At 37.3% G+C, this 27,178-nt stretch overlaps 1 protein-coding gene across 11 annotated transcripts in view; it reads left to right on the plus strand.

The window, feature by feature from the left end:
• kcnab2a (potassium voltage-gated channel subfamily A regulatory beta subunit 2a) overlaps positions 1-27,178 on the plus strand; it is a 265,891-nt gene that overhangs the window by 223,615 nt on the left and 15,098 nt on the right. For 8 of the 11 annotated variants that reach the window (XM_043675966.1, XM_043675967.1, XM_043675969.1 and 5 more), the window contains 6 exons: positions 848-892; positions 5,088-5,131; positions 6,887-6,973; positions 12,279-12,323; positions 23,158-23,243; positions 26,809-26,929. In XM_043675966.1, the coding sequence (XP_043531901.1) occupies positions 848-892; positions 5,088-5,131; positions 6,887-6,973; positions 12,279-12,323; positions 23,158-23,243; positions 26,809-26,929 (428 nt within the window). The remainder of the gene's footprint in view (positions 1-847; positions 893-5,087; positions 5,132-6,886; positions 6,974-12,278; positions 12,324-23,157; positions 23,244-26,808; positions 26,930-27,178) is intronic. The other 3 variants (XM_043675971.1, XM_043675972.1, XM_043675964.1) reach the window with 1 other exon arrangement.

The raw sequence follows: 27,178 nt of genomic DNA on the forward strand, positions 1-27,178 counted from the left end.
CCAGCCTCTCCCTATGGTTGAAAACCTCCAACCCTGGCAACACCGTTGTCCTTTCAAGTTTCACAACATCCTTCTAATAGGAGAGACACCAGAATTGCACACACTATTCCAAAAGTGGCCTAACCAATGTCCTGTACAGCCACAACATGATTTCTCAACTCCTATACTCAATGCTTTGACGAATAAAAAAAAAGCTTAAGTAATGCCTTCTTCACTATCCAATATATCTGCAACTCACTTTCAAGAGCAATGAACCTGCTCTCCAAGGTCTCTTTGTTCAGCAACACTCCCCAGGATCTTCCATTAAGTATATAAGTCCTGCTCTGATTTGCCTTTCCAAAATGCAGCACCTCACATTTATCTAAATTAATCTCCATATACCACTCCTCAGCCCATTGGCGCTCCTGATCAGATTCCCATTGTACTTTGAGGTAACCTTCTTCACTGTCCACTGCACCTCCAATTTTGATGTCATCTACAAACTTACTAACCATACCTCCTATGTTCTCATCCAAATCATTTTATGTAAGTGTCAAAACGTGGTGGAACCAGCACCGATCCTTGATGCACTCCACTGGTCACAGGCTTCCAGTCTGAAAACAACCCTCCACCACCACCCTATGTCTTATACCTTTGAGCCAGTTCTGTACCCAAATGGCCAGTTCTCCCTGTATTCCATAAAATTTGTTTATTTTCCAAAACTAAACCGAACATTTATTTTGAGGGTGAGTTAGAGAATAAACTAATATTGTTAACTTGTTAGCCTTGCAGTACTGTTTATAAAACGTAGAAAGTTGAATTGACCAATTAACTTTTATTAATGCCATGTCCTGTTTTCTCTTTACAGACGGTCCAGCCTTGTCATTACTACTAAAATCTTCTGGGGTGGAAAGTATGTAATCCAATATTTAACTACAATTAGTTTTTTTTTACAGAAATGTAATTAATATATTCCAGTTTTCTTGGTTGGTAAAGACTAACTACAAACACCGGCAAATGGGACTTGTTCAGGCTAGGATAACTGGTCGGCAGGGAAAAGTTGGATTGAAGAGACTGTTTCCGTGTTTTATGACTTGAATGACCTTTGAGGCATGCAGGACTGGTAGGGCACCGGTGTGGTCCTCAGATGTACTGATTTAACTAATCTTTATAAAGAGTTGTGAAACTTAAAAGGGTTCAGAAAAGATTTACAAGGATGTTGCCAGGATTGGAGGATTTGAGCTGTAGGGAAAAGTTGAATAGACTAGGGTTGTTTTCCCTGGAACGTCGGAGGCTGAGGGGTGACCTTATAGAGATTTATAAAATCATGAGGGGCATGGATAGGATAAATAGACAAAGTCTTTTCCCTGGGGTTGGGGAGTCCCAGAGGACGTAGACTTACGGTGAGAGGGGAAAAATATAAAAGAAACCTAAGAGGCAACTTTTTCAGTCACTGGGTGGTACGTGTATGGAATGAGCTGCCAGAGGAAGTGGTGGAGGCTAGTACAATTGCAACATTTAAAAGGCATCTGGGTGGGTATATGAATGGGAAGGGTTTGGAGAGATATGGACCGGGTGCTGGCAGGTGGGACTAGATTGGGTTGGGATATCTGGTGAGCATGGACGAGTTGGACTGAAGGGTCTGTTTCTGTGCTGTACATCTCTATGACTTTATGAGCTGCAATTTGGCACAAAGACAGAGAAGTGCTGCATCTTAGAAAGACAAATCAGGGCAGGACTTAGACACTTAATGGTAAGGTCTTGGGGATTGTTGCTGAAAAGAGACCTTGGAGCGGAGGTTCATTATTCTTTGAAAGCAGAGTCGCAGGTCGGTAGGATAGTGAGAAAGGCGTCTGGTATGCTTTCCTTTATTGAATATAGTAGTTGGGAGGTCATGTTGCGGATATACAGGACATTAGTTAGTCTGGAATAGCTTGTGCAGTTCTGGTCTTTCTCCTATCAGAAGGATGTTGTGAAACTTGAAAGGTTCAGTAAAGGTTTACAAGGGTGTTGTCAGGGTAGGAGGATTTGAGCCATATGGAGAGGCGGAATAGGCTGGGGCTATTTTCCCTGAAGCGTTGTAGGCTGAGGGGTAACCTTACAGAGGTTTATAAAATCATGAGGGGCATGGATAGGATAAATAGACAAAGTCTATTCCCTGGTGAGAGAGTTGAGAACTAGAGGGCATGGTTTTAGGGTGAGAGGGGAAAAATTTAAAAGGGACCTAAGGGGGAACCTTTTCACGCAGAGGGTGGTGCGTGTATGGAATGAGATGCCAGAGGAAGTGGTGGAGGCTGGTACAATAACATTTAACAGATATCTGGATGCATACATGAATAGGAAGGGTTTAGAGGGATATGAACCAAGTGCTGTCAAATGGGACTAGATTAACTTAGGTTATCTGGTCGGCATGGATGGGTTGAACTGAAGTGTCTGTGTCCGTGTTGTACATCTCTATGACTCAAACAGTTGGATAGACAAAGGAGTGGATTACGGTCAGTCTAGAAGAATGAATGGCTGCTAATGGGAACTATTGGTGGCTACCCATGGGTAGTGTTTAATAGCAGACTATGTGTTAACAAGACCTGATGTTTGGGGGCTGGGGCATGGACATGGGGGAACGTATCTCAAGCCCTAAAATTATTGAACTCGATATCAAGTCCAGAAGCCTGCAGAGTTCCCAAGCAGGAAATGAACTGCTGTTCTTCCAGCTTGCGCTGAGCTTTACTGGAGCACTGCTGCAAGCCTGACACAGAGAACAAGATGGTGTGTTGAAGTGGCAGTCACAAGAAGTTCTTTTTTGCAGACAGAACATAGGCTTTTTTGTGAAGTGGTAACTCAGTCTACACTTTATTTTCCCTGATGTAGAGGAGACCACATTGTGAGTAATTAATACAGTAGACTAGATAGATTGAAGTCAGGTAAAGCACTGCTTCACCAGGAAGGTATGTTTGGGCCCTTGGATATTCCTGGGAGGAAGGAAGTAAATGGGCAGGTGTTGCATCTTCTGCAGTTGCGTGGGAAGGTGCCATGGGGCTGTGGGGGAGTGGAGGAGAGTGGACCAGGGTGTCCCAGAGGAAACAGTAAATACAAGGACGTAATCATTGTAGAACATGCTACAATTTTGCAAAACGTCTTTTTAATGGATAGAATATTGTCGGGACCAAACATGTGATTTCAGCATGAGCAATCTACGAACATGCATTGAAAAATGTAAGGGTAATTTTATCTTGATTTTTAAATAATCAACTGCTGCCGACCAACATTCCCTCTTACCAGGTGCCTGGGCCTCCTAGGCTTGTGCCCGACAGTGACTTCCAGAACTGGAAGTCAATGCTGTGATTGGCATGTAATCATATATCGCGGAGCAACTGTGCTGGAGCTGCTGGAGAATATTGTGTGCAATTCTGGTCTCCTTCCTATCGGAACGATGTTGTGAAACTTGAAAGGGTCCAGAAAAGATTTACAAACATATTGCAAGGGTTGGAGGATTTGAGCTATAGGGAGAGGTTGAATAGGCTGTTTTCCCTGGAGCGTCGGAGGCTGAGGGGTGACCTTATAGAGGTTTACAAAAACATTAAGAGCATGGATAGGTTAAATAGACAAGGTCTTTTCCCTGGGGTGGGGGGATCCAGAACAAGAGGGCATAGGTTTAGGGTGAGAGGGGAAATATATAAAAGAGACCTAAGGGGCAACTTTTTCACGCAGAGTGTGGTATGTGTATGAAATCAGCTGCCAGAGGAAGTGGTGGAGGCTAATACAGTTGCACATTTAAAAGGCATCTGGATGGGAATAGGAAAAGTTGGGAGGGATATTGACCGGGTGCTGGCAGGTGGGACTATATTGGGTTGGGATATCTGCTCGGCACGGACGCATTGGACCGAAGGGTCTGTTTGCATGCTGTACATCTCTATGACACCATGACTCTATGACTGAATATCAGTACTTACAATCATTTTAATTGAGCATTGCAAGGAGAGATCTACCTCCAAAATAAGACCAAAGCAAAACTCTGGAGTATACAGAAACATTAAGATAACGTTTAATACTATTAGCATCCTCTTACCAATATTCCAATCTTCCTTCATACACAGCAAATAGACACAAAGGGGACATTTGTTTTATGTTAATGTGTTAAGATCTCCTTCATCCAGCCAGGGAATAAACAATCAGTCCTGCTGTCTGTCTTATCAGTTCTATTTTTCATTGTCTCCTCCCAGAGCCGCCTTAGAATGTTTTAATTAACATAGCCTTCTGTTTACATAGGTGCCGAAAGAAATTCTACTGATGCTAGCCTCTAGGTTGCTTCTCATGTGGAGGTATCATTTATCCATTTCAGTCTAAAATCTATTTTTCCCCCGAAAAGTACCAAAATTCAAGCTAATATTACTTCAGTTGTTTCCACTTCAAAGCAGTTGTAGAAATGTTCAGAATTCTACAAGGATGTAATTTATCTATTGCAGAGTTTCACTATCTATCACTTTTAGGAAGAAAACTAAAGAGTGAGAAATGGTACAGTTGTATACATCTGAGTAATGCAGAATGGGGTATAGAAAAGTCTTAGTTTAATATTGTGGAGGGAAGTATTGTTATTGTGTGATAAATGGTATTCATTTCAAAACAGATTATTACAATTTGTTGATTCTAGAATACAACAGTGATTACATTTGGAGGTGCTAGGTCATGAAGTGCTTTGGGATGTTTTTAGGCCTTGAAAGGCACTATGCAATAGCACGTCTCTTTCTGGTTCCATAATTTGCTCAAGTGTACAACAGATGGACATCACCATCCATCTGAATGATTTTTAGTCTTCATTCCTATAATGGAATGATGACGCTTTCATTACAGTTCTGCCTAAGATCAGGTACCTCAGAACAGACCAGAACCCAAACATGGGACTGATCTGTGTGACTCAAGATAGCAGAGGTTCTAAAGTTCCAAACGAAAAATGCTTCTGAACACAGGTCTACCATTTCTACAGCCCTGCCTTAGCGAAATTTTACATGCATCAATTATATAACTTACTTGGTAAACTGGATTAACCAAACTTATTACTGAAAATTAACCCTTGAATAATGTCACATTTCTCGTTTGTGTTTTTCTTGCAGGGCAGAAACTGAGCGAGGGCTGTCCCGAAAGCACATTATAGAAGGTAGGACACTACATTAGTACAAAAATTCTGTTATATCAAAGATTGTTTACTTCCTATATTAAAGTATGAAATCTTCATTTGATGTGAACATATTCAGAATCTTTGATACTTCACTAACAGTAATTGCTACTTTGTTGATACAGTAATAAATCAAATTTTGAATCTTCATTAAAAAGAAGGCAACATGTTCCTGATGAGAAAGAAAGTGGATGGAGTCAGCCTTAGGAAAGATGAAAATAAGAACTTACCTTGAGTGCAGGCAAAGATAACAAATTTAAAGTTGCAAAAGGCTAAATAAATTATGCTGCCTTTTCTTCAGCCTTATCCTCCAATCCTAGCAACATCCTTGTAAATCTTTTCTGAACCCTTTCAAGTTTCACAACATCTTTCCGATAGGAAGAAGACCAGAATTGCACGCAATATTCCAACAGTGGCCTAATCAATGTCCTGTACAGCCGCAACATGACCACACAATGCCTGTATTCAATACTCTGACCAATAAAGGAAAGCATACCGAACGCCGACTTCACTATCCTATCTACCTGCAACTCCACTTTGAAGGAGCTATGAACCTGCACTCCAAGGTCTCTTTGTTCAGCAACACTCCCGAGGACCTTCCCATTAAGTGTATAAGTCCTGCTAAGATTTGCTTGCCCAAAGTGCAGCACATCTCATTTATCTGAATTAAACTCCATCTGGCATTTGTCAGCCCATTGGCCCATCTGGTCAAGATCCTGTTGTAATCTTAGGTAACCCTCTTCGCTGTCCACTACACCTCCAATTTTGGTGTCATCTGCAAACTTACTAACTGTACCTCTTATGCTCGCATCCAAGAGGATTTGAGCTATAGTGAGAGGCTGAACAGGCTGGGGCTGTTTTCACTGCAGCGTCGGAGGCTAAGGGGTGACCTTATAGAGGTTTACAAAATTATTAGGGGCCTGGATAGGGTAAATAGACAAAGTCTTTTCCCTGGGGTCAGGGAGTCCAGACCTAGAGGGCATAGGTTTAGGGTGAGAGAGGAAGGACATAAAAGAGACCTTGGGGGCAACTTTTTCATACAGACGGTGGTACCTGTATGGAATGGGCTGCCACAGGAAGTGGTGGAGGCTTGTTCAATTGCAACATTTAAGAGGCATTTGGATGGGTACATGGATAGGAAAGGTTTGGAGGGATATGGGCTGGGTGCTGGCAGGTGGGATTAGATTGGGTTGGGATATCTGGTCGGCATGGACGGGTTGGACCGAAGGGTCTGTTTCCATGCTGTACATCTGTATGATTCTGTAACTGCAAATAATGCTGTGATTTTGAAGAAACCATTTAGTGTGCAAGGCCCACCATTCTATTAGAGTGGTGCTGGAAAAGCACAGCAGGTCAGGCAGCATCTGAGGAGCAAGAAAGTCGACATTTTGGGCAAAAGCCCTTCATCAGGAATCCTTCATCCTGATGAAGGGCTTTTGCCCAAAAGGTCAATTTTCCTGATCCTCAGACGCTGCCTGACCTGCTGTGCTTTTCCAGCACCACTCTAGTCTTGACTCTAATCTCCAGCATCTGCAGTACCCACTTCTGCCATTATTCTATTAGCCCATTTTTGCAAATCGTGACATTTCCACAAGAAAATAAACTTCCAAAATAATCAGTTTGTTCTTTAAAGCCTTAGTTACAGTATTTATTTTTCTCACAACATAAAATTCCAAGCAGAATAAGGCTTCATAAGATTGTCTATTTTAAATTTGTACATATATTCTGTTTTTGCAGGATTGAAGGCTTCTCTTGAGCGCTTGCAGTTGGAGTATGTAGATGTGGTGTTTGCAAATAGGCCGGACCCAAACACACCTATGGAAGGTCAGTTGCATTGACATCAGTGGAGAAATATTATTCTTTTATCTGCAAGTTGTATAATGCACACGTTCACTCGCTGTTATCTTCACCAACTCCCCATTCCTTGCCAGCACTAAACACTCAAGAAAAGTAGATTGATGCACATTTTGTACAAATTAGTAGTCTTTTTACTCAGCACTAAACTGAACTTATCCTGGTATTGCCAAAAGAATTATCAAGCTCATTTCATTGATTATTTAAAATGCAGAAGCAGATACAAAATATTAATTAATGGTGCACATGCTTGCTTACTTAGAAGTACTTTTCAGTGCCACATGCCCAGTTTTCTTCTCTTTCAGTACCTTATCTCTGGAAATGAAAATTCTTATAGCAGTAGTCTTCAAATACTCTGACATACATTAGGTAACTGCAGGACCTAATTGTTGCACCAATTACTGGCCTATCTGAGATCAGCTAACTAATGAAACAAGAGTCAAATTAGGGATCTTTTAGTCTTTTTAGTTTAGAAGTCATTCAGTGGCTGAAAATTCCAAATATTTGATATATTGTTCTTGTTTCCAGGAACCAGTGTGGACTCTGTATAAATTCAATTTAGATGACTAATAAACATTGGTTAAAATTTCACACTGTTTTGAACTGAGCATGTGGAAATGATGGCATGGGGTGGAATATGTAGATTTTATTCTATACTATGATGTTATTAACATATTATTGATTTCATTCTGGGAGCATGTCCACACACTCCCATGTAAATGTGTGGGGTGCAAGAGAGAAATGTTTCTGGCCTATTGTCACGTGTTTCCTAACAAGGACTTGAGAGAAATTGCCCACCTAGACTGTTGACTGCTTGAGTGGTCTGGGATTTGTTAGTTTCAAAAAGAGCTTTCCTACCAAGTAAAAGTTGGGAATACTACATAATATGCTATTTATTTATAGTTTTTGCTGATGCTCATTTGTTAAAGTTAAAAGTACAGGACCATTTTTGACCTGTTATATTTAATTTTAATGCAGAAACTTTAAAGTTGGGTGTCACTGTGTGCTCCAGTCTAGTACTTTCACATCTGTTGTCTGGATTTGGCTGGAACAGGGATGCCTTAGTCAAGGGTTATAGTGAAGTATTTTGTTAACATCATTCAATTCACAAAGCACATGTCCACAGACAGATAATGAGCTGAGTCATGATACTCCAATTCATGCAATTGACCAAGAATATTGTGGGAAGTTTAGATTATATTATTTGTTTCAAGAGGAACTCAACAACATCGGGAAGAGCTTATGGTGAGCAGGCACACAATGCTAGGTAGCACACTAGGGCATTGCAGACTGGACTATGAGATGATTATCTCCATCATGTATTGGCTATGAGAGTACCATGTAAAATGGACTTTGTCAATTTACTGGGCAAGGTGTACTGCACTAAGTTTACAATCATTCGTCAGTAAATGGCTTGCAACGACCAATTCCATTTGTAAAGCTCCTGGATAACTGGTATAGGAAATGGAAGATTGTTGTACTGTTCAATAAGAAGTATTCCCCTGAGGATGAGGTGGAGATAAAGTGTCAGATCAAATCGCAGTATTTTGCTGTACATTAACCTGTCTTGACCATTCCCTGCAAGTGATTAATGTTGGAACTGAAGTAGAAAATACTGTTTGCCAGAAGCAATGTTCCTTATTTTGATAAGCAGAATTATTGCAAACAAGTTGGTAAACATTAATAAGCTTGTACATCAGAAGTCCATTATGGATTTACAAAAATAACAGTGAATTATTTAACACATTATTTAGGCCAGCAATATTCTTTAAGGGTCACCTTGATACGTAATGCACATTTATTTTCTTTTGTAGTGCGATATTGCGCAATTTTCACAAAAATAGCAGGTCTGTTTTTCTCTTTCAACTGACATCTCCTACTCTTTAGAAGCAGTTCATGTTGAAAGCAATGGGACAATTGCGACATTAAGCCACATAAAAATCTCAGTACATCAAGTTCTGTTGAAATTATTTTACAAAAGTATTTGGAAACAGATCTTGCACCCCTGTCCTTATACTGTCATTTTTAGTGAAGAAGGAAAGCTTAGCTGATCTCAGCTGGGGCATTATTTGCTGCACTAAAACTAGTCAGCATATTTCTGGATTGGGCGGGGAAAATGTCAGCATTCCCACTCATCATTCATCATGATGTCGGCCAAAAGGAAATGTTTCTGGATATAGATTAAAAAATAATCAAGGTTGATTGGAATACCACGCATAGTTGCATATCCAGCTATCATTCACCTCATTATAGCACCGCATCCACTTTGGGTGATCATTGATGCTTATCATTGATCGAGGTGCTTAGTTTTAATGACATCAACACAATTTCTTCTGCAGAGGCATTACTTGTCGATTTTTTGCAGGTTATTGCTTTCTTTGTTTTATTCTCTTAAATAGAATAAAGCTGTATTGGTTTTTGTAATTCTATATATTAAATATATCATTCAACGTGTCAGCAAAATACCAAGACTATTTTAAATTGTCAGGTTTGACTGAAGGATTATTGTAGTGAAAGTTTTTGCAATTTATTACTGAAATATTCTGTTACAATCAACCTAGTAATGGGTAAAAGTGACAAAAGAGAGTGCTGTTGAGCATCACCATTTAATCCATATGATGTAAGATACATTAAATGGTTTATAAAAGAATGTCCCTTTTGTAGTCCTACATAAACTACATATGTGTCTGGCTGGGTGGATGCTCCAAGCTAATTTTCAGCGGATGCCTATCAAGGATTCAAACTTTAACCCTGCAATCCCATATTGATATTGTAAATACAATTTGAAAGTAAAATTACACATATACGATTTAGATGATAATAGACAATAACATTTAGGGTGTGAAAATCTAGTTTAGTTGCATAGTGCTAGTTCATATGATTCTGATGTTTTTGCAGATTTGTCTCGAATATTTTACAAATATGTTAATTGGCTGACTTTGTCTTAGATGTTCATTTTGATTTCTTGCTTTGGATGTTCACATGTTTCCCTTGGGGAATTGTCTGAAGTAATGGAAGGATTTGCCAGCTAATTAACAGTCTAACATGAGTGCTCCTCTCATGGCTGTAACCATCTTTGTTAGCGACTGGAAAATGCTAATGGGAGGCTTTGTAGTTTCCCTAGTACTGCATGTGGTAGGATCAGAAGTTGGGGAACCAAAGTCATTTCAGCCATACAAACCTGGAGCCATTTGGCCCCTTGATCCTGCTGTGCCACTAATAAGATTTTGGTTGATTTGCGTTTCAAATTCTACATTCCTATCTACCCCAATAACATTTGATTGACTTACCTAACAAGAATCTATTTGCCACCTCCTTAAAGATATCAGTAACCACGTCCCCATTGCCTTTTGAAACAGGGCTATGCAAATTTCTAAGTCAATGAAAGAAAAAAATTCTCATTGTTGTGTTAAAAGGGAAAACCCTAAATTTTGAAGTGTCCCCCAGTTCAGACTCCACTACAAAAGGAAATATTCTTTCTATGGATGATTTGTTTCATTTCAAACTTTGAGATGCATTGGGAAGGGAATTTGAATCCTGAAACTTCTGACTTCAACAGAAATGCTAACACCATTGTTTCACTTGGGTTAACTTACTGTCCTAAAACCAGCTATTAATAAAACGTTTTATTTAATACAAACTGTATTAAATACAAACTGACAGCAGTGTGGTATCCAAGCTCAAAGTTCATGTCACCAGACAGTCCAAGAATAGAAAGACAAAACCTACACTTGTAGTACTGGAAATCTTTCACAGTTCCAGCTACTGAGTGTAAATGTTTTCAAATGTAAAAGTGTCCTGTACTGAAATCAAAGGTAACAATACTAATCATTGCAAGCAGTTTTTAATAATTTACAGTTTAAATTTTGCTATTTCTAAGTAATTCCAGTTGAGTGTTTATTTTGTAATTTGTGCTAGGACAAGTTTATTCAACTGTCCAGATTACACCTTTCTAACATAACGCCCCCTCAATGGAAAAAGCATTGCGTTATAGAGACTTGATCTCAAATCCAAGCTGAGACAGCCGATGTCAAATCTAGCATCAAAAGTTTTTTGCAGCAGTTGTCACTGGACTATTGAACTTTTGGAGTTGATTGTAACCAGGAGCTGACACTCTGGATGACTTTCTTCTCCCCCCAACCCAAAGGCAACATTGATGAAATCTGGGACCACCTTGGCAGTTTAACCCAGATAAAATTATTCCATTGGAAAATCAATTAGAATACTTTAAAGATTTTTGTTCCCTTGCTCCCCACTGATTAGAACTATGAACATCATTGACTTGATTGCTACTTCATCCAAAGTGTGCAGCTTTTGCACTAAAACATTCCTGCACTAATTTGTTTAGGAAATTGTCATAAGACACTTGCTCCAGCTGTGTATAATAGGTTTTCTGAACAGTTTGATTTAAAATAAAAATCTATAGGCACTTTTAAATATTTTAAAGTGTTTTCGGGACAATAGGAGAATTAATACTCAAACAAGGATTCTGAAAGGGAATGGAATATGTGGATTTGAGGAAGCTTTTGAAAGTGCAAGACATGGAGGCACAATGTAGTCTCTGATTTATTTTCATATGCCTAGGCAATTTCTTTCAGTACATGTGACCTTTCAATTTTCTTGGAGAGGTTGAGTGTCTTGGGCAAAGAAATCAATGTTGCAGGTGTCTGACTGAAACAGTAGTAGAGTGACAGGCTCTCAGACTAGAACTGGAAGTGCTTGGAGTGCAGGCTAGGATGTTTGGTTATTTTCATCATACTGTGTTATTTTTGGAACCATTTGGCAGTCTTCCTCAAGCTTATTGTATGCATCATTTGAATCCAAATTTGACTGTGGCTGATATTTTTTACCACTGCCACTCCTACCATAAACTCATCCATTGAAGCCAGTTCATGCTACATTTCACCCCTCTGGTTCGTATTACCAAGTAGGTTTGATTGGTACTGCACTTAAAATGTACTCAACGTAGGTAAACAAAAGGGATACTGTCTTTTTAAACTGAACATCTTACTATCTCCACTGAGAGAATAAATTATTTTTGTTTTGCTCATAATGCATTTGAGCCTTTACAACTTGTATATATTTTGTAATGAATATATGTTTATATTAAGACATTTCACTTGGCTACTGTTTTCTGAACTGGGAAGTCGTACGTATGTGTGTGTGTATATATATATATATATATTACTCTTAATTCTCCCATGCCCTAAATTCTGCAATGTAATGTACCTTCAGCTGTAAACTCTGGTTTTCTTAAATCTTCTTTTATTACCAGGGGATCCATTTAGTTCTTCAAAATCAAGAACATTCATCATTGAAGGTACACAGTACCCAAGAATGAGTATTAATACATAGCTGTTTCTGAGGCATTTTATGGGACAGATTGTTCGTTCACTCTGCTCCTACTTCCTGTCCTATCACCCACAGAAGTAACTTCCCCATAAAATGCAAGTTACCCGACTTATTTAAAAAAAACATCTTGCAAGTAAATAAAACTGATTCTGTCCTACCCTTTTGCTTATTTTTTTAATGTTACTTCATTCTTGAGTGGCTATTCCTCATTCTTAAAACATGCATGTTGTCCAATTGCTAGTCCATTAGGTCTCAGCTCTTTAATTGAGTTTACTTTTACGACATGCTCTTAGGTTTGTCAGTGTTTCATTTTGAATTCCTGTCATTCTGTGAATGGTAGGGCTGTGTACAATAATGTTGCATAGAATGAACTTTTGCTTAGAAAGTTAACTGCTTGTTTTCACAAGTCTTGTACCTAATTTTGTTTGAAGTTAAATTTTCTATCTCATCCTACTAGTGTGTTTGCTGTGGCTGTGCTTCAAAATAAATGTTTGTAAGGTGGTGCTAATTCATTTGATTTTCTCTTGCCATTGTGAGCTTTATCCTCTTCATTTCCTTCTTGCTGGTCATTTTGATACTTTTGAGCAATGTGTAATAAATAGGCTGTTATAAATTTTAATCATAATAAATATAAATCAATATATTCCCAAAATGAATATCATGAAGGGTAGCAGACAACCTTCCCATTTCCCATTCTGAATGGTGCATCAGCAGAAGTAGGATGGGGATAGAGGAGGTTGCTGCAGTTATACCTAAACTTGGGTAAGTATGAAATTACTGAACTGAAACCTGTTCTTCTGGTCACTGATTAAGCAGCAAAGAATTTAATTGTTCCGTTTCATTTAAAACCTTACAGTTTCCAAGCACATTACCTGTTTCCCCCTTCTCATGCACCCCATTCCTCGCCAGAACCCAGCATTACTGGTATAAAACTGTTAGATATCACTGGCTCACTGCATCACAAAAATGGATTAGAAATTTGTTTCTTGGTCCATCTTCCTACTTTCCCATGGTTTATATCTTGAGGTAATCTGACATTAATTTCTGTGTTTTACAACTGATTTAAATCAAACAAAGCCCATCTTTGTAAAAAAAAATCATAAAATAGAGTCTTAGCAAGACAAGAGCAACTGGCGAATATGAAACCTACAACCTTATTAACCCCTTTACTTATCTAGCAATTATCTGTTGGTGTGATCATTGTGATAGATGCAGTGGCATTAATAAGAGCAATTATAAATTAAGTTACCTGAAGTGGAGCCAGAAGTTAAGAATGACTTTACTATTTATTAGAAAAGTAATCATGTTTTCTGCAGCAACTGTTTCTTGATCTGACTAATGGAGATTTACTACTAATTGAAGTGTGAACCATATGCCCTTGAGATAAGTGTTGGTAATCAAACTTATCCTCGATTCACTAGTGTGAACCATGAAGCTTGAAACCTTAAGCAAATCTGTGCAGAATTTAAAGTTGAATAAAATAAAATGTAAACATAAGCTTGCAATTTGGGAGTTCCAGATTACAGTTCAGTAAGTAAAAATAGTCCCATGCCCTGGAAGAGGAAAAAAAGTTTATCGTACAAGAATTTGATAGAAATTATGTTGATCTTTTGTGAGTTGTGTTATGATTTGTAATGGTATGTGAATGCCATTCCAATCTAGATTTAGGTTAGAATTTAGCATTGCCCTAAATAAATGTTCAAGCCAATAAATAGATTTGTGGTGATGATGAGGTTAAGCAGTTGTTAAAGGCACATCATTTTACCTGGGAGCACTGGGCCATATTTATTTAGGAAGGTGATGTTGACTCAGTACGATTTTCTGATGAGCAGTTGAGTATTTTGGGCCATGAAGATAGCGGGCACAATCCCAGGTTTGGTTGGGTCAGCAAACCTTGGCTAGGGTCTAATACTTGATATCAATTAGGGAGCAAGAAACCAGGTGGAATTCCGTTGCTGATTGTTATTTAATAACCCATTCGAAAACATGGTGTAAAAACTTTTATTTGGGAGTTATTCCTTCTTGAAAATAACTTCTCGTCCAGGGCACTGGTGGGTACTGTAGGTAGGATATCATGCTGTGGCTGTACAAGACATTGGTGAAGCCACTTTTAGAATATTACATACAATTCTTGTTTTCCTTTCCAAAGGAAGGTTATCGATAAACAAGAAAGGGTACAGAAAAAATTTACAAGAATGTTGCTAGAACTGGAGTGCTTGAGTCATAAGGAGAGGCTAGATATGCTGGGGAATTTTTGCCTGAAGCATCGAAGGCTGAGGGATGACCTTATGGAGGTTTATTAAATTATGAGGGGTATAGATAAAATGAATAGGCAAAGGGAGGGAAATCCAAAACTAGAGGGTATAGGTTTAAGATGAGAGGGGAAAGATTTAAAATGGACCTGAGGGGCAACTTTTTCTCTGAGGGTGGTGTGTGCATGGAATGGGCTGCCAGAGGAAGTTGTTAGCGATGGGTTCAAGTTAGAACATTTTAAAGGCATTTGGACAGGTAAATGAATTGAAAAGATTTTAGAGGGATTATGGGTCAAACTCAGGCAAATGGGGCTAGTTCAGTTTAGAATACCTGGTTGGCATGAAGAGTTGTTTCCATGCTGTATGACACTATGACTCTATAAACAGAATAGTGTCTGGCTCAACTGTGATATTCTTACCACAATTGAATATTCTTTCTCATTAGTCACACATGAAGGGCGGCAACATGGGTGAGATACTGGAGACAGTGCTAACGAAAATACTCAACCAAAGAATTGGTACTTGCCAGAGAAAAGTGCAAGGAATTTTTTTTTAAAAGCTGTGTCAAATAGATTTGAAATATACTTTTATTTCCATACCTATATGTTGATGCTAACTAAATAGAATTGTGGCAAATTTAAGATGTGTTAAATGAAATGTTGTAATCATAGCCCAACTTTACCATTAGAACTTAATTCATGTTATGACATATTACTGTCATTTATGGATGTGATACAGTTAGTTGCATTGCTGCAAGTGACCATTTAGTGCAGGTTTCACTGTGCATTAATAATTGATTTCTGCATCCACTATCATAAATTAATTTTAGTGATAGACTGGTACTGCTTTTATCTAAGCTGGTCCTGACATAAAATCTTAGGTTTTGCAGTCACCTTTGCTGAACCATTTGACATCTATCACTCCTCATTTATACTAGTCATGGAGCAAATCCATATTGACAATGTCGCTACCTTGCAACAGCTTGATTCTGTTCACAGTGCTGAAGGGTTGAGTACCAATGGACGACTGTAAGACATCACATTAATTCACATTTGTACATTTGAAGCACTTGCTGCTTCAAAGCATTGAAATCAAAGTGGAAAACTAACACAAGTCTTGTGGAGATCGCATTGTGAAATGCGTTGTCTTTTCTGTAAGCACATAGGTGAAGTTTCCTTACTATGTTACACATCACCAATATGAGATGAGATATAGAAGACCAGCAGCCAATACAGAAAGATGTGTTATAACAGCAAGGCAAAAATGTTGCATGATTTTAATTATTACAGTAATGGCTGTAATAAAGACTGTGTGATCAAAGTTGAGTAATAGTCATTAAAGCAGTGCAAGATTTAGTGTAAGAACAGAGTAGCAGTCATTAAAGATGTTGAAATTGAAAAGGTTCAAGTTCAGCAAGGTAACTATCTGGTCCAAAATAATTGACAACAATGACAGCAAAAGGTGAGGTCAGCAATAGGAAATTTTCAAGTATCAAATTGATCAAGTGAAAAATAACTATATGCCTACGAAGCATAATGAGCAAAGAATTAGGCTCCGACATGAGCCATATTAAAATAAACTGAGATTTAAAATGGAGGCATGTGGTAAAGTTGGGCCTAATGCTGTTGAAGATAACTAAAGAGTATTGTAAGTTTAGGAGGTGAGATTGTAGAATAGGCAGGTAATTGAAGATAACTGACAGATTTGTAAAGGGTGTATTGTAGATATGCTGCATATGGATTTCTAGAAGTGATCTGAGAGTCGCAGAGGAAATTTGTTGTAAAAATGTGGGGAAAAGAATGTAGCAGTATGGACAGCAAATTGGTTCACACTGGAAAAAATGTATTATAAATGGTTGTTCATTTAAATGGGTGTTGTTCAGATTGAAGAAATATTATCCCTCCAGGGGTTAGTGCATACTGACATATAGATATAAAACTCAAAATTTACCAATCTTCCTACATTGATGCATCAGCAATCAGTGAAGTCAGTAAGAGAGAGTTCAGAAAGGAATAGACACACCACAATGGGAACATTATTGATAGACAAGAATGTGAGAGAAATAATACACTTTGGAAGAAGAATGAATAATAGGAATATGTTGACTTTATGTTTGTATCAATAGTATACAAGAGTAAAATAACTGAGAATACTGTAGTTAGGGACATATAATTGAGTTTATGTGGTACTCATTATAACCATAGGAAATCTTAAAGGTTCAGTCAGTGAAAAACTTTTTAAATTTGTAGTCTTTGTTATAATGTGGGAACTGCAGCCATAGAGTTAGATTTTGGATACTCTATAATGGGCTTTTCTTTAAAGCAGTGGAGAGCACAGATCAAATGTGATGGTTTGAGGTTATCCGACCATTTTCATTGGAGCAGAAAAAAGCAAAATGGAGATTAAGTTCAAATTTTTGAGATTTTGAAATATGTTATGGGAATAGAGAGACTATTTTGTCAGGGTGGGGGGAATCGAGCATTCTGCCTATTGTATCTGCGCTAGCTCTTTGATACAACTATCAGTTTAAGCACACTGTCCTGCTTTTTCACCATAACCCTCCAAGTATTTTCCTTTCAAATATTTATCCAGTTCACTTTCATGAAGTGAAAACCCATATGGTTCTATTTAATCTTGAACAGTGAGGATGCAACACTGTGACCAGATGAGAGCTTTGGTAACTGCACCCCTATACTCACACAAAATATACTAACAACAACATTTGTACCAGTCAATCACTAACTGTTTTGGCCCTAGCCTTTGTGCTAAAGCGTTGATTTCCCTTTTCATTCAGTTATAATGAATGCCTGCTAAACCACTTAATGCATCACAAGTGGCAGCCCTAACAGAATTACTGCTGAATTCTTTGTGCTTTTGTTTATGGTGCATGTTTAGCATTTTCAACCTTTGTCTTTTTCTCTTTTCATCCTTGGCCTATATGTGTCTGTGCATACTTCTATGGAAAAGCTGCATTATAATAATTTGGGCTGAGAATTGTTGGGTTTATAGATTTTTTGGGGGGAGGTTTATTTTAAAAGACGATCTTTTATTCCACAAGTCTGGCAATAAAAAATAAGATATGCCTTGCAAGCAATGTATTCATGTAATAGGGCCAGACAGGTTGGAGGAAAAGGAAAGGGAGGAAAAAATTGGCCAACTTACATTTTGAATTCATTCAGAAAATGTTTTATTTTAAAATGTCAATGCTTAATTCTGCAAACTACTTTCAACCCTTGGCTAAGCATTCAGTTTTGTGCCATTTTACTGATTGCTGTTTTTATACCATCTCTCTCTATCCAATTGACAAAATTCTGTAGGTTCTACTCTATGTGAGAGCTGTTTGTCCCTTATTGTTGGCCTACATGAGACAATAGACCTTTCTTTTGAGGACAATAGTAGCATTTTCTTTGCACAAAAATATTAAATAAGGATAAATTTATTTCACAAAATGCACTGTCAAGGAAATAGTGTTGAAAGGATATTTTCTGTGTTAGTGTATTTATTACTCCCTGTTTCTAATGATTGCGTTGTGAATCTCCCCCCGTCTCCCTGATGTAAATAGGGAACTCGTTCCTCTGCTCTTACATGATGCCATAATGTTCCAAGAATAAGGGAGAGTTCTGGAGAAAATATCTGCCCATGTTTGTCTGTCTGTTATAGAGCATAAAGTGCTTTATATATCTAATCAACATAAAATGGATAATAAGTCTTTTTTTTCTGATGTTACCATTGGTGGCAAAAATTATTTTGGAAGTTGGAAAAATATTTTCTTTTTTATATTCAAATGAATTTTAAATTTTATCTAGAATGGAATGTAGTCAATTCATACCAAGTCATTTCCGTCTCCGCAAAGGAAAGTGAATTTTAGATGTTCACTTTGATATCAGTTGTTTATTAAACCAAGTCAAAAATGAGTTACTGTAGTGTAAGCAATGCAGTCAGATAAAAACTTGTTTGATTATGTCTCTATTATAAGGCACATCTGTCTTTTAAAACAAAAAAAGACATATTAAACAAATTTATAGATCTACACATAATATTGTTTCAGGTGTTTAGTAAATAGCTGTAGTACCCCATTGGCAACAAGAATGAAGATTCGTCAGTTAGGTGTTTTACTCCTATTCAAAAATGATCTCTATTGCAGTCCATGACAAGTAGGATCAGACCATGCAGTTCAATAGCTGGTCATGCTCACTGCCAAGGCTGACACATGAAGAGTAGTTGCTCAGAAGAAAATATGTTTGAAGGAGCACACCTGTTATATTATAAGTTGTACTGTGTAGCAAGAAGTTGATACCTTCAAGAAAAAAGTAAGAAGTTATTAAGGGAAATGATGATGCAGAGCATAATAAAAACAGAGAATGCCAGAAAAGCTTTGCAGGACAGGTTGCATCTTTGGAGCAAAAGTCTGTGACCTTTTATCAGGGTCACATTCATAAAGGTTCTGTGAAAGGCCAACTGTGTTTCTCTCTAAAGATGGTGCAAGACCAGCTGAGAATTTACAGAGATTTCTGTTTTTATTTTAGATTTCTAGCACCTGCAGTATTTTGTTTCTGCAGTGAAGATTTTAGGGTGTTTTCCAATCAGTGCAATTTTGATATGCGTGTTTAGCACACTTGGACCAATTCTTGTCTGTGATGTTTCAGCCAAATCTTAACATATTTAAATTGTACATACTGGAATTTAAGTTCAACAGTGCAAATTGGAAAGTCTACTTTTGAAAATATACACATGGTTATAGGTATTGGAATATCTGAAATTTAGATTTTCTTCAGTCATACTTGTGTCCTTTTTAGTGTTGCATATATTATCAAATCATTTGCTAATACTTGTTTGTGTGTAGCTTGCTTCATGCCCTCATTTTCCCATTGATTTCACACTGGATACTTTTCACCTCGCATAGCCTTCTTTGGGAGACATCCTTTCATATTTACAGTTGGATATTGTCATGTGTTTATGTTTAGCTATTCACTGGATGGCTTTCTTTTGCCTGCAAAGGGGTATGATAGACATTTTCTTCTCCACGGTGGCTTTAGCCAGCTAAAATTTTGGAAAACTTGGCTTTTCATGCAATCACCATTCTCAGTGGGGCTCAATAACATGCTAACAAGGGGTGCAGTTGCCTGGAGCACAGCGCTTGTGACTGTACTTGTGACCTTGCTCCTCAGTAGCACTGTACTTTGTGTAGTCTTTTTTTTAGAAAGACTACATGATACACTGAAAATTTTAAAAATACATGGCTAGTCTGTCAGTAGAAAGGAGAGAGTTTAAATTAATTTGGAATATTTGTCAATTCTCAAACTGAACTTGATTTACAGCATAACCTTTTACTACTACATGACAAATGTGTCACTGTTAGCCAGCTGTCAAGTCAAAATATTCATTTTTACACATGCTGATTCAGTAAAATTCAAAAATTGTATTTACCTGCAGCTTGAATTCACCCACGGAGTTCTTCAGTGTGTCCAAAGAATGTAACAGCCCATTTTTGAAATGCAGTTATCCAAGAACAGAAATTCAATGTCAGCCTCTTCTGGTCATGTGGGCTGAAGGTTGATTTGGATATCAGAAGAGCTCTTAAAGAGGGATCTTTTTGTCACATGAACAGACCAGTAGTACATTTGTTCATCCAAATGATGGCACCTAAAATGCTGGGATGTCAGTACAAGTTGTCCGACTCCACTAATTTTATAGTCGATCTTATTTTGACTAGTTAGCCCTGACTGGTTGATAGAGCAGTCCGTCAGAGCTCTGAAACTGAGTGTAGACCATCTAACAAGATGTCTTTTCATGTTGGGGCTGATAAAACAATAGCTATGGGAAAGCATGCCTCCAAGCTATTTCCATCCATTGGATTTTTGTTTTATTTGGGCCTGTAAAATTGGAGAAAATGAATCATTTTTGTAGAACAAACTAGAACTTTAATATTTCTCTGGCCATTGTTTCATTACCACAATATCATAGAATCAGAGAATTAAAATGTATACTCCTTCGAAAATGTACATCACTGATTTAGCTGTACTTGCGAAGTGCAAATCAATCATCCTGGTTTTAAAAAGTGGTAATTTACTGGATCACATATCTTCAAAATGAAGCAGCTTCTTTTTGATCTCAAATGTCACTACTAACATTTTTTCTAATGTTGACAGAATAGCAGAAGAAAGATAACATGGTAATGAAGCAGTAGAACTGGAAAACTAGAGAGTGAACAAATTGAGTATGGAATGATCAAAATGTTAGACAAGTAATTGATAAGTACTGTAGCTTTAGCATTTAAATATGTCGCCATTATGAATTCCTGCTGGGTAAGATTAAGTTAGGGTCAATGTTGTTCTATGCTGCACACACATGCAGGTTTAATTAAACCTGCTTCAGTTTAAGCTGAGAAGACATTCAATTATGTGATGCAGTTCAAGTCTTCAATAGTACTTTACTTTTGGAATCAAATTTAGGCAAGGCTGAAGATGGTACCTCTGAAAACATACAGCAGCAGCTCTGGACATTTGAGAAATATGAAAGGAAAATGTTGCAGCCCAAAAATATACCAGGTAGAAGAAAAGATTTGGCATTTTTGGTGTACATAGTATTCCAATATTTGGCAAAGGAGATAACTTCTTCCTTTTTCATCACGATTAATCTCATACACACCATGCCACAAAGAGAAATTTCTACAAAATGGCATTTGTGTTTGATCCAGTTAAGTACTTGAATATGTTTTTTCATCTTTCTGTAATCAGGATGCCCTGGAACTGATTAATCATTTTTAAATTGGTACTGTTAGAAGTAAAATGCATTACCAGTTTGTGTACAAAGTACCATAGACACCAATGAAATGAACAATTTTGTTTGTGGTGATGGTTGGTTAGAGAGATCACCTGTTCAACAAATAATGCTGTTGGAAGTTTTTGTTTTCATTCAAGATGGTAGTCCAGGCTTCAGATTAACATCTCACCCAAAAAAAACACTGATGCTGAAAAGACTGGCTAAATTTTATTCTGAAATCTTGCAAACTATTTATATTCAACAACAAGATTTGGGCATTGTTGGCAAAGCCAACATTTATTGTTTCCCCCTAATCTTCCTTGAGAAGGTGATGTTGACCTGCTGCCTTGAACTATGTGGTGAAGTTGTTCCCATAATGATGTGAAGTAGGAAGTTCTAGGAATTGACTTAATGACAATGAAAGAACGCATCTATTTCTGAATCAAAGTGGTCAGTGACTTGGAAGAGTACTTAAAGATGGTGGTGTTTCCATGCGTTTGCTACTCTTCTCCTTCCAGGTAGTGAAAGTCTAAGTTAAGGAAGTGCTCTCAAAGAACCTTTAAGTTGCTATGGTGCATGATATATCGAGGGCCAAAATTAAGTTTTATGATTTACAAAGGTTCGGCAAGTCAAAACTCTCCAACAACCATGCTTTTCTTTCTATTGGCAAAACAGTGAGGAGCACCTTTTTTTTTTGTTGTCTTGTTCTTTTACAAAATCTAAGCTTAGTGGGAATCTTGTCTAAGAATTAAACTTGAGTAATCTTCTCAAAAACAGGTTACATTCTGAAGATGTCAAAGCTCGAGTTAGAAATTGCACAACAGTAAGCAGAATTTTAAAAATGTCTTTCATTTGCTCAGGCAAAGATTAGATCACATTCTACTCATTAAAATGAGGAATACGAGGGCTGGGAATGAAACATTACCATTTCAGGCAACACATCCAGAAAGTACTTTCAGGTGAGGTATATTATAGCAGAATTAAAAAATACTCTAGCCAAGCAAACTGCCTCAGACTTAACCTCAAGAGACCTTCATCATGGATATGTGTCGAACTTTTCCATTTCCCACACTATTGCTCCCTTGAGATAACCAATTTACTGTGCTTTTTGTACTGTAGGACTATACCCAATAATAACTGAAATAGATGCGAATCCAGGAACTAAGAAGTGTCTTTTCCACAATAGTCCCAACTTTAGGAGAGTTTTTTTCTTTATATGTCATGAATGTTTGAATTCAGTCATTGAAATCTGCATTAGATTAAAGACTTCCGTTTGAAACGTTTTTACCGGGTATTGCATTGTGAAATCTATTGTAGGTAGGCCTTCAAAAAAGGGATGTTGTCTCTTGAGTCGATCCTCAGACAAACAATTTTTTGTTTTATTAATTCTTGATGTGGCATTATTTGTCAGTTTTTATTCACTATTTTGCACATTTTCCATTATCTTTTTTTCGCATGCAGAAAACACAGAAAAATGGCTTATTCTTTCTTTTAATTTTCTTTCCCTTTTTTCACACACTTACTCATAAGTGTATCATAATTATCATACAAGCTCCTCCCTTATTTACTTTAGTAGACCAGCAATATGAAGGAATTCTGAGGGAAAGTAAAAAATCAGAATGCCTCATGATTCCACTGTAGCAAGACGGATGTACACTGCTTGCAAGATGTCTTGCGGCAAAAAGATCCCTGTTGTGAAACCAGTAGCAATATACAAGCATATTATGCTGCAGCCCTAATATGCCATTTAAAAAATATATACATAAATGACTTCTTCTCTCCCGGCAGAAACCGTGAGAGCAATGACACATGTAATTAACCAAGGAATGGCAATGTATTGGGGCACCTCACGATGGAGTGCGATGGAAATCATGGTAAGAGCAATACAAAGAGTTAGAACTTCAGCAAAATTAATTATTTTGCATTTTTCAGAAATAATTAATGTTACAAAGACTTGAGGCAGCATTTGTGTTGCAGCAAAAGAAGTAGAATATCAGTTAATATTCAAACCAGTTCCAACTGAGTTAATCTTTGCAATGTTGAACAGGAAAACCTTCTCTTCAATGAGCAGCTTGTTTCGTACCATACGATACCTCTTGCAAATGGGTCAGGTGGTTGTATCGCACTGGATAGTCCTGTAGCAATTGTGTAGCATCAGGCTATGCTATTGCACGTGAAACAGTATCACACCATTCTATAGCAACAGTTTAATGTTGCAGCATCCTACAGTAATTCAGCTTTCTGAAGAGAAATTTTCCGTTGCCTTAGTGATTATATTAATAAACAATGGTAGTCGCAATAGGTTTACTTGCAGAGTTTTGTGTATGATTTTACTGAAGTAACTCATTTTTTCTTTTTGTTTCAGATTGTATTAATTAATCGTACACCTAAAATTGACAATTGCTGTATAGATGTTCATTTAATAACACGCAGTGATCTGAAAATATTTTTAAACTTGCTTTGTTAGAGACTTAAGGTGTCCGTGTTTCTAGTTTCAGAAGGCAAAGCATGTGTAACTTTTTGTTCAAATAACAAATGCAGCTAAATCTTACAAAAGTATTAACAACATGGTGAACAGTTGGTACTGAGTAGCGACAATTGAGATGTCAATTCCTTGCATTAGGAAGTGGAAGAATTGCACAGATTTCTGCTGACTCACCATCTGGCAATTTGTATTGTGAAGAATTGTTAGTTTTATCCTAGCTACTACCAGTTGAATTTGATTGGAAGTGATTAGAATTTCTTAAGGACACTCCTCTCAAATATGGTACAATCCAGATAGATTTTCCGGTAATTGAGTTGGTCACTAGCCTCTTTCTGTTTATCACTCCTCAATCAAGTTTTATGCATTCTTTTAAAATTTTATCTCAATCCCCACACATAGTTATCTCCTTCAGTATTTGCTGCCTGCCACAAACTGCTGATTTTCTTCAAATGTGAGTTTGGAGTCACTTGTTAATTTATCTCCGCCTCAGTACTGTGGTGTTCAAATTCACCGTTACCCTACATTTTGGGTCTAGTCCCTTCATCTTGGCTTGATGAAGAATCATTCCCAAAAATAGTTCCAGTAACTGAGCTCCTCTTGCCTTTCATGCACAGACGAATCCTCACTGATTTCTCTGAACAATTTAGAACCCCTGCAATTCACATGAAATGTGCAGCTCAAATTATAATTCTCTCTTCACAATCCCTGCATCTATTCATTATGACATAACTTGAGAATCTGTCAAAGCCTTCCAAGAAGTTATTCAAGGATCTAACTAGAGACTTGTATGAGCATTCAACCTGTGGAGCATTCATTGCTTAGGATTGTGTTTACCAATAGTGCTCTGATCCATTGAGTTATATTCACAATTTTCTTTCTATTTAACTTCCAAAGAATTACTTCCATTTTTCTCCCAGGCATACAGCTACATTAAAATATAATTACATTTTCTAAAATTAAATTTCTATTTTATGCTGCATGTAACACTATGGTGTGTATTTCCTTTCACTAACAATTACCCTTTTACAAGTCTTTACTTTGGAATTTTTAAATGTGCCTTTTTCTCAACAGTGTGATCAACAGCAAATGTACAGACTGACACTAAGAGCAGCAATGATGTCAAAAAGAGTTTGAAATATTACTTGCCAAGCCATAGCTGTTATAGAAATGCAATCAAAATAATTTGATTTAGTCCCATTTGTGCCTATTTTAGTTACATTTTGAAACCTTTTGTGAGAGTAGCTGCAATTTAATTAACCTTGAGAAATTCTGTTTGTGATGGTGCACAATATTGAGATTAAGGATTCATGCCCTTGACGCTGTGATTGTAAACTCGACTCCCCTTTTTCATGCTGAATGAGCCTGTTCTCCCTCAACAGAGTCACTGACCAATAGAATTTGTAAGCCAACAGGCTATATATTAATTTTATGAAGACTGTTTTTCCCTTCTACATATATTTTGAAGTTCAAGTATTGTGGTGGTGTCAATTTTTTTTATGAATTCCTTTTACTTGTTAAAAGCTGCATCCTTCCATTAGATTTTGCCACTGCATCAGTCACTGTCTTGGATAACAAAACCATGATTACAGCTACTGTATTTCTGAGTTAATAACTTCCAAACTACTAACCTCAACTCATCTCCCTCATATTTGTATAACACCATCACGTCTGACTAGGTACTATTAAACATTCAACTAGCAAAAACAACCAGATCATAGTTCTTGTTACCAGTGGCAGTCACCACTCCCTGAACATGTTTTTTTTAATTTTAAAAAGCTTTTCCATCACCCACATCCCTTCACCTGACACTACCTTAGATTAAAAAAATGAGACGTCACATAAAATTCTGACAGATTGGCTTCAGGACATGGAGGGCAGATTTGACCGTTTGTTAAATAAGGCTCATTGGTATTGAACCACCAACCCCCATTCTGTAAAGTGCTGAAGTATGGACCCGATTGTTGTGTAGGAGTGAGATCTTAAGGTAATTGTAAAATATGAACAGCTGTTTTTAGCACTGGAATTTGTAGTGCCATGTTTCGTCCCATAACAGATAAAAGTGACTGTAGTACTTTTATAACTGTCAGAATTCTCTACTGTAACCGTCTCAGCACTAGTATTTATGAGACTGTCATGTTTGAAAATGTGCTGTGAATGTTTAATATAATTTTATTATCCAACAGTACAATGTAGACCAAATGCAATGATAATGGAAAATTGTTCTTTGATAATTGTCTGATGATAGCACAGACCCTTGGCAGTTGACCAGAACAAATGAAAAGTTAGGCATCAGAAAATTCCATTTCGTCCATCAAAGTCTACCTCCCTTCCTCTGGTGCAATATCCTTTATGTTAAAGTATATCTCCGCCCTTCCCTTCCCCCATACACTGCAGTGTGGTAACCGAATGTATTTTGAATAATCCTTATGTTTTGCTTCTCTAACTTTGTTTGGCAAAGTTAAAAATCACACAACACCAGGTTTGCAAATTATTCCAAGCAGTATTTTTTGATTCAAAAATGTATTTCAAGTAATTGTTCTAGGTTTACCATTAATGATGATTGGTTTGCAATGCAGAGTGATGCCAACAGTGTGGATTCAATTCCCACAACGGATTAGGTTACCATGAAAAACTCTCCTTCTCGACCTCTCCCCTCATCTGAGGCTTGGTGGCCCTCTCGGTTAAATCAACACCAGTCATCTCTCTCTAATGAGAGAGTAGTCCGATGATCTGATAAGACTATGGTGACTTTACTTACTTGAATTTACCATTGATTAATTTCCATTTATATCCTTTGCTTCTGTCTACTTGATATACTTAATAACAAGGTTTAACTGCAACTGAACACTGATTTTGTTTTTATGAGCAGAATCTGTTGGAAAAGCAGTTCTGATGATTCCTCTTTCAAGGTACCAAATTATTCTGTAACTGTTTCTGGTGTCTCTGTCCTTCAGGAGGCTTACTCAGTGGCTCGACAATTTAACCTCATCCCCCCAATATGTGAACAAGCTGAATATCACCTCTTCCAGAGAGAGAAAGTTGAAGTGCAGCTTCCAGAGCTTTTCCATAAGATTGGTAAACATATTTGCCAAATTATACTTAAAAATCACCTACTTTGATTAATTTCTTTTTACTATGAGAATTTCTGTCCATTTGGTGAATACTTGTACTGGAGTATATTTCTACAAGTGTTCAACTATCTGTGGTACTTTAACCAAGTATTGAGCAAATGTGAGAAAGTGGATTTCAAAATTTTTTAGTGTTTACTTTACCTTAAAGCAATTTTTGTATAATGCAACAACAGCTTTTATTTATAAGTACTTG

This window comes from Chiloscyllium plagiosum, chromosome 34, assembly GCF_004010195.1.
Source record: "Chiloscyllium plagiosum isolate BGI_BamShark_2017 chromosome 34, ASM401019v2, whole genome shotgun sequence".
Taxonomy (NCBI): domain Eukaryota; kingdom Metazoa; phylum Chordata; class Chondrichthyes; order Orectolobiformes; family Hemiscylliidae; genus Chiloscyllium; species Chiloscyllium plagiosum.